The sequence below is a fragment of the Vipera berus genome, assembly GCF_964194415.1.
Source record: "Vipera berus genome assembly, chromosome: 1".
In the NCBI taxonomy this organism is placed as follows: domain Eukaryota; kingdom Metazoa; phylum Chordata; class Lepidosauria; order Squamata; family Viperidae; genus Vipera; species Vipera berus.
Window position 1 is genome coordinate 5,707,887 of NC_138202.1, and position 17,117 is coordinate 5,725,003.

Below are 17,117 nucleotides of genomic sequence, written 5' to 3' on the forward strand. Positions count from 1 at the left end.
GTTTCCATCCATTGTTTCTCGTCCTGCCCTCTGGTGCTTTGGTGAATAACGTGACCCCCCTCTTCTTTGTGGCAGCCCCTCAAATACTGGAACACTGCTATCATGTCACCCCTGTTTCTTCTTTTCTTTAGACTAGCCAAACCCAAGTCCTGCAGCTGTTCTTCATATGTTTTAGTCTCCAGGCCTTTTATCATTTTAGTTGCTCTTCTCTGAACTTTTTCCAAAGTCTCAACATCTTTTTTGTAGTATGGTGACCAAAATTGGTTGCAGTATTCCAGGTGTGGCCTTACTAGGGTTTTATAAAGCAGTACTAATAGTTTGTGTGATGTTGATTCTATGCCTCTGTTTATACAACCCAGGATTGTATTAGCTTTTTTGGCTGCTGCTGCACACCGCTGACTATTACATTTATTAGACCACCAACTACCAAGTGTCTTTGGTGATTTTTATAGTTTAAGGTATGAGGGCCTCTGAGCAGCCATCTTCATCCTTAACAGGAAAAAAAAAGGCTTCCAATTGTGGTTGTAAGTTGACAATTACCTGTAATCAATCAGTTAAAATAAAAATAACCAGAAAGAGCCAAATTGGAAAGGAGCTTTGAGCAGGACAGACTGTGGAAATTTCACATTGGTGAAAGCTCTGTGTGTGAACAAATTTTGCCACCACGGGAGGAAAAGTAGGTCTTCCTTGACCTGGGATGGAGAGCTAATAGAGAGATAGAGATAGAGATAGAGATAGAGATAGAGATAGAGATAGATAGATAGATAGATAGATAGATAGATAGATAGATAGATAGATAGATAGATAGATAGATAGATAGATAGATAGATAGATAGATAGATAGAAACAGGGCTTTTTTTTCATAGAATGCTCAGAACGGAGTTCCGGCACCTTTTTTGGATGGAACCTTGTAGGGTAGGCAAGGCGGGTTGTATGACATATGTGAGTTCTGGCACCTTTTTCTTTTACAAAAAAACTGGATAGATAGATACATAGATAGACAGACAGAGAGAGAGAGAGAAAGAACCAGTGTTGGGATTCAAGTATGTGAACAACCGGTTCTCTGTAGTGGACGTCGCTTCTGGAAGTCCATTCTGGGCCTGGACAACAAAAAATTAGCTACCAGTTCTGCCAAAGTAGTGCGAATCGTTTGAATCCCCCACTGGATGGAGGGCCCCGAGTCTTCACTCTGGCTCCCAGGACGCCCCAGAGGCTGGAAGACTCCAGGCGCTGTATTCTCCGTTATCCAGGAAGTCTTTCGCGGCTACTTGGATGTGGTAGTTTACACCAGAACGGATCCCAGTGAGGGTAAAGGAGGTCTGCTCGATAGGCCTGGTCTGGGGAAGCAAAGAAAAATACAGGTAGAATAGAATAGAGTAGAGTAGAGTATAGCTGGAAGGGACCTTGGAGGTCTTCTAGTCCAGCCCCCTGCTCAAGCAGGAGAACCTATATCATCTCAGACAAGTGACTATCTAGTCTCTTCTTAAAAATCTCCAGGGATGGAGCGCCCACGATTTCTGGAGGCAAGCAGTTCCACTGGTTAATTGTCCTCTCTGTCAGGAAGTTTCTTCTTAATTCCAGGTTGCTTCTCTCTTTGATCAGTTTCCAACCATTGTTTCTCGTCCTTCCCTCTGGTGCTCTGGTGAACAACCTGGCCCCCTCTGCCTTGTGGCAGCCCCTCAAATACTGGAACACTGCTATCATGTCTCCCCTATTTCTTCTTTTCTTTAGACCAGCCAAACCCAAGTCCCACAGCCGTTCTTCGTATGTTTTAGTCTCCAGGCTTGGAGCATCTTAGTTGCTCTTCTCTGAATTTTTCCCCTTGACTTAGTCCTTGACTTAACAACTGTTCCTTTAATGACTGATTGAAGCTACAACAGCTCTGGAAAAGTGACATGACCAGCTTTCACACTCTGGCAATTGGCATGTACTTACAGGAAGTCCTCGACATACAACCACATTTGAGCCCAACATTTCCGCTGCTGAATGAGACAGCTGTTAAGTGAGTATTGTCCCATTTAATGTCCTTTTTGCCACAGTTTTCAATGAATCACTACGGTTGTTAGTTAGTTCCCCATTGACTCTGCTTGTTGGGAGTTTGCAAAAGGGGATCACAGGACCACAGGACACTGGAACCGTCATAAATATGAGTCAGTTACCAAGCATCCCAGATTTTGATCAGATGACCATTCTGCAGCGGTCACCAGTGTGAAAAACGGTCATTAAGTCACCTGTCTCACTGCCGTTGTAATTTCAGACAGTCCCTAAGTGAACTTTGTAAATTGAGGACTACCTGTATGACTGTTGTAGTGTCCTGCGGTCGTGTGATCGCCATTTGTGACCTTCCCTCCTGGCTTTGGATAAGCAAAGTCAATGGGGAAAATCAGATTCGCTTAATGACTGCATGATTCACTTAACCACCATGGCAAGAAAGGTCATAAAAGCAGGCATTGAAGGGTCAGATGAAAGAATATACATGCCGATGAGGCCCTGGGGATCAGAAGAAGGGTCCTATGTGGAAATAGGACCCAAGTGTGGTTGTGATGAACGTGGGAGTGAGGAAGACGAATTCTGAGAAGGAACATTTGATTCTGAAACAACTTTTTGTTTAACAGCTTTTTGTCCTTTCTGCTCACTGAGGGCTTTGCAGCACAAGCTTGCTCTGCTGGACCAGTATATAGTCAGCTGGTCCATTGTTGTAGCTAGCCTAGGAATTAAGAATTGTGTTCGAGTATTTAGCATTTACAGGGTTAATGTTGTATCATTGAGAGAACTGTATGTAAGAACATTTGGCGTTCAAAGGGTTAAATGCCGTTTCCTTAAGAGATGGCTTCTGGGAAATGTAGTCTAGTTGTTAGTTAGTCCTATATCTTATCTAGTCAGTGGGAGCAGCCTCAAAGTTTATTACAGGACATCCTGGCTACGTGCCAGGGTTTTTATTATCTCTCGGCCTGAATCCTAGCCACGAGCTCCGTATCAGCATGTAACTTTTACACAGGATGGGGAAATCCATTATTCTTTTACCTATGTGATGGGTCCAGATTACAACCTGTATTCCGGAAGAACCTCTCCTGTAACCGTGAGTTACTGATTTGAGGATGCCTGAGAATAAAAATAATTTGCATGATCTATCCATTGAGTTTATTTCTGCCTGTTACACGTCGAATCCAGCAACCCTCTCTGCATGGGACAGGGCGCTTGTTAACCGTTGAGCAGTGCGAGGGGGCTGGGAGGGGCTGCAGGGACAATGAAGCGAGACAGATTCACAGGTTCAACCCCTTAGCCAGGATGTTGAGCCTCACTTACAAGAGAACCTAAACCTGCCTAGCCAGCACAGGAAACTAGAAGCTTTGCAAGATACTGGTGGGCAATGAGGAGGGCAATAGGTGGTGTGACATTTAGCTATTTTGCATTGCAAGCGAGAAGACTTGGAGGGGATGGCCCTGCAATCCAGGTAACCAATTGATATTATATGTTCGGCTTGTATTATTATTATTCACATACAAAGGTGTATGTGAATCACCTTTGAATATAAAAACTGCTGTAAAACTGTAATTGGGGCCTCGGTAGTTTTCAAAGCTGAGGTCATTTTTATCTCTTGGTACCAAAATAAAAGTTTTTCCATATCATGGTGAAGGGATTTTATTATTCTTAAGGTTGATATTAGTAATATTGATATTAGTAGTGATACTTTGTAATCATTATACACACACACAGAGAGAGAGAGAGAGAGACTGTCTATCTATCTATCTATCTATCTATCTATCTATCTATCTATCTATCCCTTTCTTTTTCTCTCTCCCTCTCTCCTTATCTTTCTCTCTCCCTATCCATCCATATCTATCTATCTATCTATCTATCTATCTATCTATCTATCTATCTATCTATCCCTTTCTCTCCCTTTTTTCTCTATCCCTCTCTCTCCCTATCTTTCTCTCTCCCTATCCATCCATCCATATCTATCTATCTATCTATCTATCTATCTATCTATCTATCTATCTATCTATCTATCATCTATCTATCCCTTTCTTTTTCTCTCTCCCTCTCTCTCCCTCTCTTTCTCTGCCTATCCATCCATCCATCCATCCATCCATCCATCCATCCATCCATCCATCCATCCATCCATATCTATCTATCTATCTATCTATCTATCTATCTATCTATCTATCTATCTATCTATCATCTATCTATCTATCTATCTATCTATCTGTATAGCAGTGAGAACTGGACACGGAACCACTGATAAGGCTGTATACTGTCACCCTGCCTGTTTAACTTATATGCAGAGCACATCATGAGAAAGGCAGGGCTAGATGAATCAAAAGTTGGAATTAAGATTGCCGGGAGAAATATCAACAACCTAAGATATGCAGATGATACCACTCTAATGGCAGAAAGTGAAGAAGAACTAAAGAGCCTCTTGTTGCGGGTGAAGCAGGAGAGTGCAAAAGTTGGCTTGAAACTTAATATTGAGAAAACCAAGATCATGGCATCCGGCCCTCTCAATTCCTGGCAAATAGATGGGGAAGAAATGGAGGTAGTGACAGATTTTCAAGATCACCACAGATGGGGACTGCAGCCAACAAATTAAAAGACACTTGCTCCTGGGGAGGAAAGCCATGGCAAATCTAGACAGCACACTAAAAAGCAGAGACGTCACCCTGCCAACAAAAGTGCGTATAGTCAAGGCTATGGTCTTCCCAGTTGCAATGTATGGCAGTGAAAGCTGGACCATAAGAAAGGCTGAGCGCCAAAGAATTGAGGCCTTTGAACTATGGTGCTGGAGAAGACTCCTGTGAGTCCCTTGGACTGCAAGGCGATCAAACCGGTCAGTCCTAGAGGAGATCAACCCTGACTGCTCTTTAGAAGGTCAGATCCTGAAGCTGAACCTCAAATCCTTTGGCCACCTAATGAGAAGGAAGGACTTACTGGAGAAGAGCCTAATGCTGGGAAAGGTTGAGGGCAAGAGAAGAAGGGGACGACAGAGAATGAGGTGGATGGATGGAGTCACTGAAGCAGGAGGCGTGAGCTTAAAGGGACTCCAGAAGATGGTAGAGGACAGGAAGGCCTGGAGGAACGTTGTCCATGGGGTTGCGATGGGTCGGACACGACTTCGCAGCTAACGACAAATATGTACATACATACATGCATACACACACACACACACACACACACACACATCTTTGTTTATGTGCAAGCAGCTTTGTAGGTGCTTTATATTGGGAAATTAGTTATATAAAAGCCAATGTTCCATGCTTTAGGTACAGGGGATTTCTTACATGAAAAGAGCACGGTAAGGGGAGGGGGAAAAGGAGTTACGGATGGTGCCTGGGTTGCTGTGTATGAGTCATCATCTAGGAATTATTTTTCTGTACCTTTTCGTTCCTGATCTTTTTGTTCTGGAAAGGTATGAAAGGTGGAAGACATCTTTCCTGGTTGTTGCTTTCATCTCTCGACCAGCCACAAAGAGAGGTGGGGCCGCCCAACTCTCTTTTGATCAAAATAAAAGTTGTTGGCTTGCGGAAACCTCGGCTCAGGCGTTTCTTTTGGCTCTTTTAAATTCCTGAGTAACTGCTGGGGCAGTTGTGAGGCTAAGTGGGAATCCTTACAATGGGTTTGGTGATCAGTTGGCTTCAACACCAAGCTAAGACCCTGTTTTGGGAACAACAGTGTGGCTCGTTAAACTGCCTTGCTTAGCAGCAGAAATCTCGGTCCCAACGGTACCTGTAAGTCATGGATTACCTCTATTGCAAAAAACTAACAATAAATAATAATTATTAAATATTAACATTATTATGAAATAATAAAAAGAGAAGTTCAGGTCAGAAGTTCAGGCTGTTCAGGAAATAACTGTGGAGTGACTGCCGGCTCTGCCACTCACCGTTCTGCTAAGCCTGGATCCGTCCCTCGAATAACGGATGATATATTTCAGGGGAAAATATTCAGGATATAACCAGGAACTAGGAGCCTTCCATTGCACAAGCAATGTTTTCCTCTTCCCTTGGACTGGGGAGACGGTTACGTTTTCTGGCGGGTCTGGCTGGACTGAGGAAAGTGAAGGAGGGAATTAAATCAACCAAAAATGCCAACACAGGTAGTCCTTGACTTACAACCGTTCGTTTAGCGACTGTTAGAAATTACAACAGCCCGGAAAAAAGCGACTTATGGTCGTTTTTCATGCAAACGTTGCAGCATCCCCTATGATCACGTGATCAAAATTCAGATGCTTGGCAACTGGCATGTACCTATGACAGCGGCAGTGTCCCTGGGTCATGCGATTCCCCCTTTTGTGACCTTCTGACAAGAAAAATCAGTGGGAGAAGCCTGATGCATTTAACAACCATGTTACTAACTTAACAACCTAAGCGATTACTTAACAACTGTGGCAAGGAAGGTTGCAAAACGGGGCAACACTCACTTAACACTGTCTCACTTAGCAATGGAAAATTTGGGGCTAGGTTGTGGTCGTAAGTCGAGAACTACCAGCCCCAGAAGTTCTGAAGGCTCCAACACTGGAAGTTTTTAAGAAGAGACTGGACAGCCATTTATCTGAAATGGTATACCAGGGGGTAGGCAACCTTGGCCCTTTGATGACTGGTGGACTTCAACTCCCAGAATTCCTGAGCCAGCCATGCTGAGGGGAAAGGGAGAAGTTTCCAAGCTGAGCCATGCCGGCTCAGGAATTCTGGGAGTTGAAGTCCACGAGTCATACAAAGAGCCAAGGTTACCTAGCCCTGGTCTAGGCCTAGGCCGCTTTATGACTTGTGGACTTCAACTCCCAGAATTCCTGAGCCAGCCATGCTGAGGAGAAAGGGAGAGGTTTTCATGCTGAGCCACGCTGGCTCAGGAATTCTGGGAGTCGAAGTCCACAAGTCATAAAAGGGCCAAGTTTGAAGAGCCCTGGTACAGGGTTTCCTGCCTGAGCAGGGGGTTGGACTAGAAGACTTTCAAGGTTCCTTCCTAACGTTGTTGTTGTTGTTGTTGTTGTTGTTGTTGTTGTTGTTGTTCTTCTTCTTCTTCTTCTTCTTCTTCTTCTTCTTCTTCTTCTTCTTCTTCTTCTTCTTCTTCTTCTTCTTCTTCTTCTTCTTCTTCTTCTTCTTCTTCTTATTATTATTATTATTATTATTATTATTATTATTATTATTATTATTATCTACCTGTAACTTGAAAAATAAAAGCTGGCCACATCAAGACACGAGACGTGTGGTTAGAGGAAGTGTTAAAAAAAACACACCAGGTAGATCTTAAGCCAGAACTATTTCTTCCAGGTATAATTACAGAGAACAAGGACCAAAAAATGTATATAATTAATATCACGTGTATTAACAGCAGTGAGAATTACATTTGCACAGCACTGGAAAAATGAAGAGACATCAGCGGAAGAAGACATAATTAGGCAAATTTTGGACTGTGCGGAAATGGACAGGCTTACATTGAAAATGAAAAGGGGAAGAAGATGCAGAATACTTTCAGACATGAGATCATTTTTACAAATGGCTAGAAAAACGGAGTAGACAGTAGGAATGGAAGTCGTATTACTATTAATGTCAAATATGTGGACCCAGAGCCCACCTTGTTTATTAAGCACTAATGATTGCAACTATAAAAACTTAATAAAATATCTATTAAAAAAAAGAAAGACTGGGGCCACCCTATTTGTAATATATTGGGCCTTTTACTTGAACTGTTTTCACGTGCCTTTGAATGCTGCTTGAAATTGCTTAATTAGGGTGTCTGTGGCTGGCTGCCCAGACATGCAGTCTCCAGGATGATCATTGGTTGGCTCTGGGGCGGGAATAGGTTCCTTTAAACCTATTGGCCGCCGCCTGGTGGCCAACCGTATAAGTAGCTGCGCAGAAGCCTCTGTTCTCAGTTCTGTTCCTGTTCCTACAATAAAGCAATGTTCCTATTTGAACCCTCTCGTCTCACCTCCTGCTTTCCAAGAATCCACTATACCAGGGCTTTTCAACCTTTTCAACCATTGTACCACTTTTAGGATGTGGTAACATCCGAGTACCGCCAGTCACCTAGCAAGGTGTCAAAAACTTGATGACCAAAAAAAGGAAAAAAGTGATGAAGTACAGGTAGTCCTTGACTTACAACAGTTCGCTTAGCGATTGTTCGAAGCTACAATGGCACTGAAAAAAGTGCCCCCCAAGCCACAGCCGAGGAAGACACCCGCCCGCCCGGTGGCGCTCTTCTTCCTGTCCGAGGTTTTCATTGTTGTGAGCATTTCTGTTCAGGATTGGCAGCGGGGGTGGGGTGTTTGGTTCCCCCACCCCATCTGCTGGGTGGTTGCAGCAGGTTTTGGTCACTTCACATGACCCTGGGACACTGTGACCGTCATAAATAGGAATCAGTTGCCAAGCATCAGAATGTAAATCACAAGACCCTGGAGATGCTGCAACATTCCAGCTGATTGGCACTTCTTCTGGGCTCAGCAGAAGCACCAGGATCAGTGCGGAGCTCCAGCTGGATCCTGGTGCTGATCCTGGCGCTTCCGCTGAGCCCCGACAGCCCTGCAGCTCCAGCCGTCTCTTGCTTGTGCGGTGCTGCCACCGGTTCAGCTCATTCCCCTCCCCCGCTGCCACTTTTCTAGGATGGTCGCGTACCACCTGCCAGGTGCCAGTGTACCCCAGGTGGTACCCGTACCACTGGATGAAAATCCCTGCACTATACAACCCTATTCATAAGCAAAACGCCTACAGCCACCGTTCTCGTAGAAGGTTGGAGCTGACAGATTGAGAAAAACACTCCTAAAAAATCTACATTCCCCACCAAGCTCCCAGGCATGACCTCCCAGCCACAACGGGAGTCAGGCAACAATAATTAGAATACTAAAAGGGCACACTCAAGCACAGGTCAAAGTCCATTTCACAACCAACAGGCACCTCAAAGACAAAGCCCCAAACAAGGTATCAAAACCCACCTACTCTCAACTCCATTTTGTCAGCTGTCCCAGAACCGCATGCGGTTGCTGGTTCTGCTCATCGATAAACAGACTTTCCTTCCTAAGCAGCCAGCCTCCATTTTATTTCCAATGCCTTTCTCCCGGCTTGGAACTGGACCAGATTTTTCTTTCAACATACCTAACCTGGTTTAAATAAAGTGGTTGAACTGGACCCACGATGGTTCGTTCCAAGATATTAAAAGGGCCATCAAACCAAATTTCTGCCCCAGGACCGAACACAAAACCCTGTTTTCTTCTTCTTGCTGGGGGGGGGCAGGCTGTTTTAATGCCCCCACCGGGACAACTAGAGGTGAGAATTGCTTGAAAACTCACTGATCTGATCCATGAAAACTAGGGAGAAGTGACTGGCTGTCCCCAGCGGATTCACGGCTGTCACGTTGAGCATGTAGGGATCGGTGGAGAACATCTGCAAGGCGGTCATACTGCAACTGTGGCTCGCCGCAACGGGTTGTTTGCACTGATGGACTTCTCCCATTAAGCCGTGCCTGTGTCCACAAGGAAAACTGGGTTCAAGACATGCATTGCATATGCAGCAGCTGAAGGGTTGTGTGAACGGGTGTCCCAGTGGCTGCGACCAAGGGGAGGATTGAATCCAGAGTCAGTCCAGTTTAGGGGACTGGAGACTAAATCACACAAAGAAAGGTTGCAGAAATTGGGTCTGTGTAGTCTACTGAAAAGAAGGATTACGGGTGACATGATAGCAGTCTTCCAATATTTGAAGGGCTGCCACAAAGAAGCGGTGTGTGGGTGCGCGTGCGTGTGTGTGTGAACCTATTCTCCAAAGCACCTGATGGCAGGACAAGAAGCAACGGATGGAAACTAATCAAAGGGAGAAGCAACCTAGAACTAAGGAAAAATTTCCTGACAGTGAGGACAATTAACCAGTGGAACTCCTTGCCTCCTTGCCTTGTGGGTACTCCATCACTGGAGGCTTTTAAGAAGAGACTGGACAGCCATTGGTCTGGAATGGGATAGGGTTTTGTGCCTGAGCAGGGGGTTGGACTAGAAGACCTCCAAGGTCCCTTCCCACAGACTGCAGCCCCATTCAGATGGACTCACCAGCACAACCGTCCCCGCTTTGTCCTTGGATGGGGGACCACCAGAAGAGTTTCAGTTGAAAGGGAAGAGGGAAAAGTGAAGGGCATGGGGGCAAGAGATTGGACTCTTGCAGCTCTGGCACGTGGGGGTAGGTTATACTTATATGGCATTGGGTGGGTGGGGGGGAGTCTGACCATTTTTATAGAAATGTTGGCCTGATGTTTCATGGGTTAGGTTTGGTTTATGTGGCTCGCTACCTTTGAAGCTGTAGAATTGATTGATTAACAAGCAAATATCTGCAAAAGGATGCTTGTCTCGAAGGATAACTCCTTCCTCCCTCCCTCCTCTTTCCTTCTTTCCTCTTCTGCTTCCCTCCCTCCTCCCTTCTTTTCTTCCTTTCTTCCCCTTCCTCTTCACTCCCATCTTTCCTTCCTTCCTTCCTTCCTTCCTTCCTTCCTTCCTTCCTTCCTTCCTTCCTTCCTTCCTTCCTTCCTTCCTCCTCTTTCCTTTCTCTTCTGCTTCCCTCCCTCCTCCCTTCTTTTCTTCCTTTCTTCCCCTTCCTCCTCGCTCCCATCTTTCCTTCCTTCCTTCCTTCCTTCCTCCTCTTTCCTTCCTCTTCTGCTTCCCTCCCTCCTCCCTTCTTTTCTTCCTTTCTTCCCCCTCCTTGTTCCCATCTTTCCTTCCTTCCTTCCTTCCTTCCTTCCTTCCTTCCTTCCTTCCTTCCTTCCTTCCTCTTCTGCTTCCCTCCCTTCTCCCTTCTTTTCTTCCTTTCTTCCCCTTCCTTCTTCCTTCCTTCCTTCCTTCCTTCCTTCCTTCCTTCCTTCCTTCCTTCCTTCCTTCCTTCCTCACATGTATAGCCCTCCAAAATTGCAAAGATTCTTAGCTGCTCACGAACAGAAGCAAACTATAAAAGCAGTCCATCAAAAATATAAACACAATTAAAAAACCCAAACACAACCCATCAAGCCTCCAAGGTTTTGCTGAAAAGTTCCATCTTCAGCACCATTCTAAGACTTTTACTGCTTTTTAAAAGAACACCTGGACACCTTCGCTCGTCACCTGTAGCTGGCAAAGAAAGACGTGGGCAGACGGGTGTCAGCTTCCAAAGCCCAGGAGCAATTGACCGACGGGTAGCTAATGGATCTGCAGTGGATCGATGGTTTCTCGGGCGGATCTGCAAAGCAGAAGCCCAAAAGGTAAGACACACACCTGGACCCCCTCTTCCGTTACAGGTAGTTCTCCAACTTAGAAACATAAAAGGCCACATTAAGATGTGCAGACTTCAACTCCCAGAATTCCCCATGCTGGCTGGGGAATTATGGGAATTGGTCCATACCTTAAAAAAGTGAGAAATGCTGGCAGGCAGGCAGGCAGGCAGGCGGGCGGGCGGGCAGGCAGGCAGGCAGGCAGGCAGGAAGGAAGGAAGGAAGGAAGGAAGGAAGGAAGGAAGGAAGGAAGGAAGAAAGGAAGGAGAAAAGGAGGAAGAGAGAAGGAAGGAGGGAGGGAAGAAGGAAGGAAAGCAGATGGATGGGAGAAAGAGAAAGGAAGGAAAGAAGGAGAGAAAGAGGAAGGAAGGAAGGAGATGGAGGGAGGGAAGGACGGAAGGAAGGAAGGGGGAAGTAAGAAAGAAAGGAAAGAGGGAGGGAAGGAAAGAAGGACAGAGGGGTGGGAGGGAGGGAGGAAGGAGGGAAGAAAGAAGGAGGGAGGGGAGGGAGGGAGGGAGGAAAGAGGGAGGGAGGGAGAAAGGAAGGAAGGAAGGAAGGAAGGAAGGAAGGAAGGAAGGAAGGAAGGAAGGAAGGAAGGAATTAATTATCATAATTCCAGAGGGCTCCATTTGGGCCAGAGACAATCTGGGGCTTTTGCTTTCCTCACTCACAGCCCAACTGGAGACGAATCCTTCGCAAGGTATGCCCTGTGGTGCCATCCTGGCAGCTGTATTCCCCTTCTTGGGCCAAACTGGCATTCTGCAAGACGAGGCTGCCGTCTCTCTGCACCCCGTTCAAAACTGTCTCCGAGGTAATGTGGTTTTTCCATCCCACCCGGGATCCGCCTTCCGGAACAGGGCAAGACAAGACCACGGTGGAGGCCCCGAGTCGGGCGTACTGGCGGTGGACGGGCTCTGTTGTGGTCAAGAAACAACAGTGGTGTAGGTGGGGGGAAAAATAGCATTCAGCATTTGCATAACAATAGCCTGACTAATCCTGAACTATGGTTTGCTTAAGCATTGTACAAGTCTTAATTTGGATTGTGGCCCTTCCGGGCCCCTTAAAGCAGTGTTTTTCAAAGCTGGCCACTTTAAAATGTGTGGACTTCAACTCCCAGAATTCCAGAGAGAGAGAGACACACACAGAGAGACAGAAAAAGAGAGAGAGACACACAGAAAGGGAGAGAGAGAGAGAGAGAGAGAGACAAGAGACACACACACAGAGAGAGACAGACACAGACAGACAGAGAGAGACAGACAGAGAGACACAGACACACACACAGAGAAAAACAGAGACACACACAGAGACAGAGACAGAGAGACAGGCAAAAAGACAAGAGAGAGAGAAAGAGAAAGAGAGAGAGAGAGACAAGAGACAGAGAGAGAAAGAGACAAGAGACACACACAGAGAGAGACAGACAGAGACAGACACAGAGAGAGAGAGAGAGAGAGAGAGACAAAGAGAGAGAGAGAGAGAGAGAGAGAGACACACACACACACACACACACACACACACACAGAGAGAGACAGACAGACAGAGACAGAGACACACACACACACACACACACACAGAGAGACAGAGACAAAGAGAGAGAGAAAAGAGACACACAGAGAGACAGACAGAGACAGACAGACACACACAGAGACAGAGACAAAGAGAGAGAGAAAGAGACAAGAGACACACACAGAGAGAGACGGACAGAGACAGACACACACAGAGAGACAGAGAGACAGAGACAAAGAGAGAGAAGACACAGAGAGAGAGAGAGAGAGAGAGAGAGAGACAGAGAGACAGAGACAAAGACAAAGAGAGAGAGACACACACACAAACACACAAACACACAAACAAGCTATAGGGCCCAGATTGTTTTTCCTCAGATGTCATCAAGTACTAAATCATGGGTAGGCAACCTCGGCTCTTTTATGACTCATGGACTTCAACTCCCAGAATCCCTGAGCCAGCATAGCTGACTCAGGAATTCTGGGAGTTGAAGTCCATGAGTCATAAAAGAGCCGAGGTTGCCTACCCCTGTACTAAATGATGTTTTTCCCAATCAATCATAATCAATCATTTTAGTTCTAGAGATTTGGCTCTCTTTAAGGGATAATAAATAAATATAAAACATTATATAAAATATAAAACAAAAATGAAAAAAAATAAAAATAAAAAAAAATAACAAAACAAAATAAAACATAAAAGAAAAATGATCAAACAATAAAAAGAAAATAGAAAAGAAAAACTAAAGCAAAACAAAATATAAAAAACAATAAAGTAAAATAAACTAACAATAAAAAATAATAAAATAAAATAATAGTAAAAAAATAATAAAATAAACTAGAAAATAAAAGATAACAGAAAATGAAAATGATAAAATAATAAAAGAAAATAGGAAAGATAAAGTAAAGTAAAATAATAAATAAATGAAAATAAAACAAAAAAATGAAATAATAGTAAAAAAATAATAAAATAAACTAGAAAATAAAACAACATAAAATGAGAATGATAAAATAGTAAAATAGGAAAGAAAAAGTAAAGTAAAATAAAATAAAATATAAAAAAGAAAAAGTAAAGTAAAATAAAATAAAATAAATAAATAAAAATAATAAAACAAAAAAATAAAATGAAATAATAGTAAAAAAAATAAACTAGAAAATAAAAGATAACATAAAATGAAAATGATAAAATAATAAAAGAAAATAGGAAAGAAAAAGTAAAGTAAAATAAAATAAAATATTAAAAAAGTAAAATAAAATAAAATAAATAAATAAAAATAATAAAACAAAAAATAATAAAATGAAATAGTAAAAAAAACTAGAAAATAAAAGATAACATAAAATGAAAATGATAAAATAATAAAAGAAAATAGGAAAGAAAAAGTAAAGTAAAATAAAATAAAATATTAAAAAAGTAAAATAAAATAAAATAATAAATAAATAAAAATAATAAAACAAAAAATAATAAAATGAAATAATAGTAAAAAAAATAAACTAGAAAATTAAACATAACAGAAAATGAAAATGATAAAATAATAAAAGAAAATAGGAAAGAAAAAGTAAAGTAAAATAAAATAAAATACAAAAAAGAAAAAGTAAAGTAAAATAATAAATAAAAGTAATAAAACAAAAAATAATAAAATGAAATAATAGTAAAAATAATAATAAAATAAACTAGAAAATAAAAGATAACATAAAATGAAAATGATAAAATAAAAGAAAATAGGAAAGAAAAAGTAAAAAAAACCTAAAATATAAAAAAGAAAAAGTAAAGTAAAATAAAATAATCAATAGATAAAAATAATAAAACAAGAAAATAATAAAATGAAATAAAAAGTGGAAGGGAATAGTTCAGCTCCCGAGGCTACAGCCTTCCCACAAGTCCTACCTCCTTCACTCGTCCAAGTGGGGCTTGCAGAGGCGAAGAGGCCGGACATCAGGAATAGGAGGAGGGTCCGCAGCATCTTGACCATTAGGGAGAGAGAGAGAGATTTGAAAGAACCACTTAGAAACCGTACGGCTGTTCTTGCAGACAACAATTGCATTCGCCGTTTTCGCAGCCGCGACACACGACCAACTGACCTGTGATCAGTTTAAACCGGTGTTTCTTAAACTTGGCTACTTTAAGGCAAGTGGGTTTCAGTACTGGAATTTCCCAGCAAGCATTTGTGGGACTTCAACTCCCAGAATTCCAAAGTTGAGTAATAGTGGTTTAGAATTCAGGGGTAGGCAACCTTGGCTCTTTTACAACTCGTGGACTTCAACTCCCAGAATTCCTGAGCCAGCATGAGGGAACTATGGCCCCTTCATGACTGGTGGACTTCAACTCCCAGAATTCCTGAGCCAGCATGAGGGAACTATGGCCCCTTCATGACTGTGGACTTCAACTCCCAGAATTCCTCAGCCAGCATGAGGGAACTATGGCCCCTTCATGACTGGTGGACTTCAACTCCCAGAATTCCTCAGCCAGCATGAGGGAACTATGACCTCTTCATAACTCGTGGACTTCAACTCCCAGAATTCCTGAGCCAGCATGGCTCAGCATAGAAACCTCTCCCTTTCCCCTCAGCATGGCTGGCTCAGGAATTCTGGGAGTTGAAGTCTATGAGTCATAAAAGAGCCAAGGTTTATTTATTTATTTATTTATTTATTTGATTTATATACCGCCCTTCTCTCGAAGGACTGCCTGCCCCTGGCCTAGGCCTAGGCCGCTTTAAGATTTGTGGACTTCAACTCCCAGAATTCCTGAGCCAGCCACGCTGAGGGGAAAGGGAGAGGTTTCCAAGCTGAGCCATGCTGGCTCAGGAATTCTGGGAGTTGAAGTCCACGAGTCATAAAAGAGCCAAGGTTGCCTACCCCTGGTTTTAGATGCAGAGGTATCTCTGCATTTCATTTTATTTAGGCCACAGGGTTACAGGTACTCCACAACTTGAGGGCTGCTTGGTGCTCTCTGAGTAGAGTAGAGTAGAGTAGAGTAGAGTAGAGTAGAGTAGAGTAGAGTAGAGTTAGAGTAGAGTAGAGTAGAGTAGAGTAGAGTAGAAGCTGGAAGGGACCTTGGAGGTCTTCTAGTCCAACCCCCTGCTCAAGCAGGAGACCTATACCATTTCGGACAAGTGGCTGCCCAGTCTCTTCTTAAAAACCTCCATTGATGAAGCCCCCACAATTTCTGAAAGCAAACCGTTCCTCTGATTAATTGTTCTTGCTGTCAAGAATTTTCTCCTTAATTTTATGTTGCTTCTGTCTTTGATTAGTTTCCATCCATTCTTGTCCTGCCTCCAGGTGCTTTGGAGAAATGATGGGCCCCTCCTTCTTTAAGGCAGCCCCTAAAATACTGCAAGACTGCTATCCTGTCCCTTCTAGTCCTTCTTTTCATTAAACTAGATATATCCAGTTCCTGCAACCATTCTTTATATGTTTTAGCCTCTAATTAGTCCCCTAATCATCTTTTTTGCTCTTCTCTGCACTCTTTCTAGAGTCTCAGCATCTTTTTTACATCATGGTGACCAAAACTGGAGGCCGTATTCCAAGTGTGGCCTTACCAAGGCCTTGTAAAGCAGTATTAACACTTCACGTGATCTTGATTCTATCCCTCTGTTGATGCAGCCTAGTAGTGTGTTGGCTTTTTTGGCAGCTGCAGCACACTATTTAAGTGATGGTCCACTAGGACTCCTAGATCCCTCTCACAGTTGAGCCAGGTACCACCTATCCTAAACCTGTGCATTTGGTTTTTCTTGCCTAAATGTAGAGCCTTACTTTTTTCACCGTTGAATTTCATTTTGTTAGATAGTGCCCAGTGTTCGAGTCTGTCCAGATCCTCCTGTATCTTAAGCCTATCTTCTGGAGCGTTGGCTATTCCTGCCAGCTTGGTGTCGTCTGCAAACTTCAGGGCAACTAACAGTCAAGGCTAAGTTGGACTAGAAGACCTCCAAGGTCCCTTCCAAGTCTATTATTCTATGTTCTTATTCTAAGTTGGAAAAATCACAACTCTTTATTTTCTTTTAACCAGAGAAAGCTAAATTTCTCTGTTTTGGCTTCATCTGTTCTCCCTGCTGTTATCTCATTTACAGCTTCTCTCTGCCCATGAATTGCAGCCAGTTCCCCCAGGAGGAAATTGCTTCAAATTCCCTTTTTTCCTTCACGTTGCAGCTGCAATAGCAAACATCCGGAATGACCAAAGCCCCTTTTAGGTCTCCTGCATGCACACAGATGTTTATGTGGGTGTTTAGGCTCCTCTAACATTTGGGATTCAAAAAAACCCCTTCAGTCCGGAGTGTGACCCTCACAACAATCCTGCGAAGTAGGCTTGTTGGCCAGAAAAATTGAAATCAACACAGTTCTGCAAAATTTTGCTCTTTGAGCCACTCGTGTCTTTATATATATACCAAAGATCCACATACGAACACCCGCGGA

The 17,117-nt window shown here is 43.2% G+C and overlaps 1 protein-coding gene across 1 annotated transcript; it reads right to left on the reverse strand.

The window, feature by feature from the left end:
- Positions 1-913: 913 nt before the first annotated feature.
- On the reverse strand, positions 914-14,751 carry EBI3 (Epstein-Barr virus induced 3). The gene is made up of 6 exons (XM_081320397.1): positions 14,596-14,751; positions 11,886-12,128; positions 11,069-11,183; positions 9,284-9,456; positions 5,882-6,045; positions 914-1,337 (listed from the first exon to the last, which is right to left on the reverse strand). Exons 1-6 carry the CDS (start codon positions 14,678-14,680, stop codon positions 1,185-1,187), a joined length of 933 nt encoding a protein of 310 aa, XP_081176523.1. The 5' UTR covers positions 14,681-14,751; the 3' UTR covers positions 914-1,184.
- Positions 14,752-17,117: the final 2,366 nt, after the last annotated feature.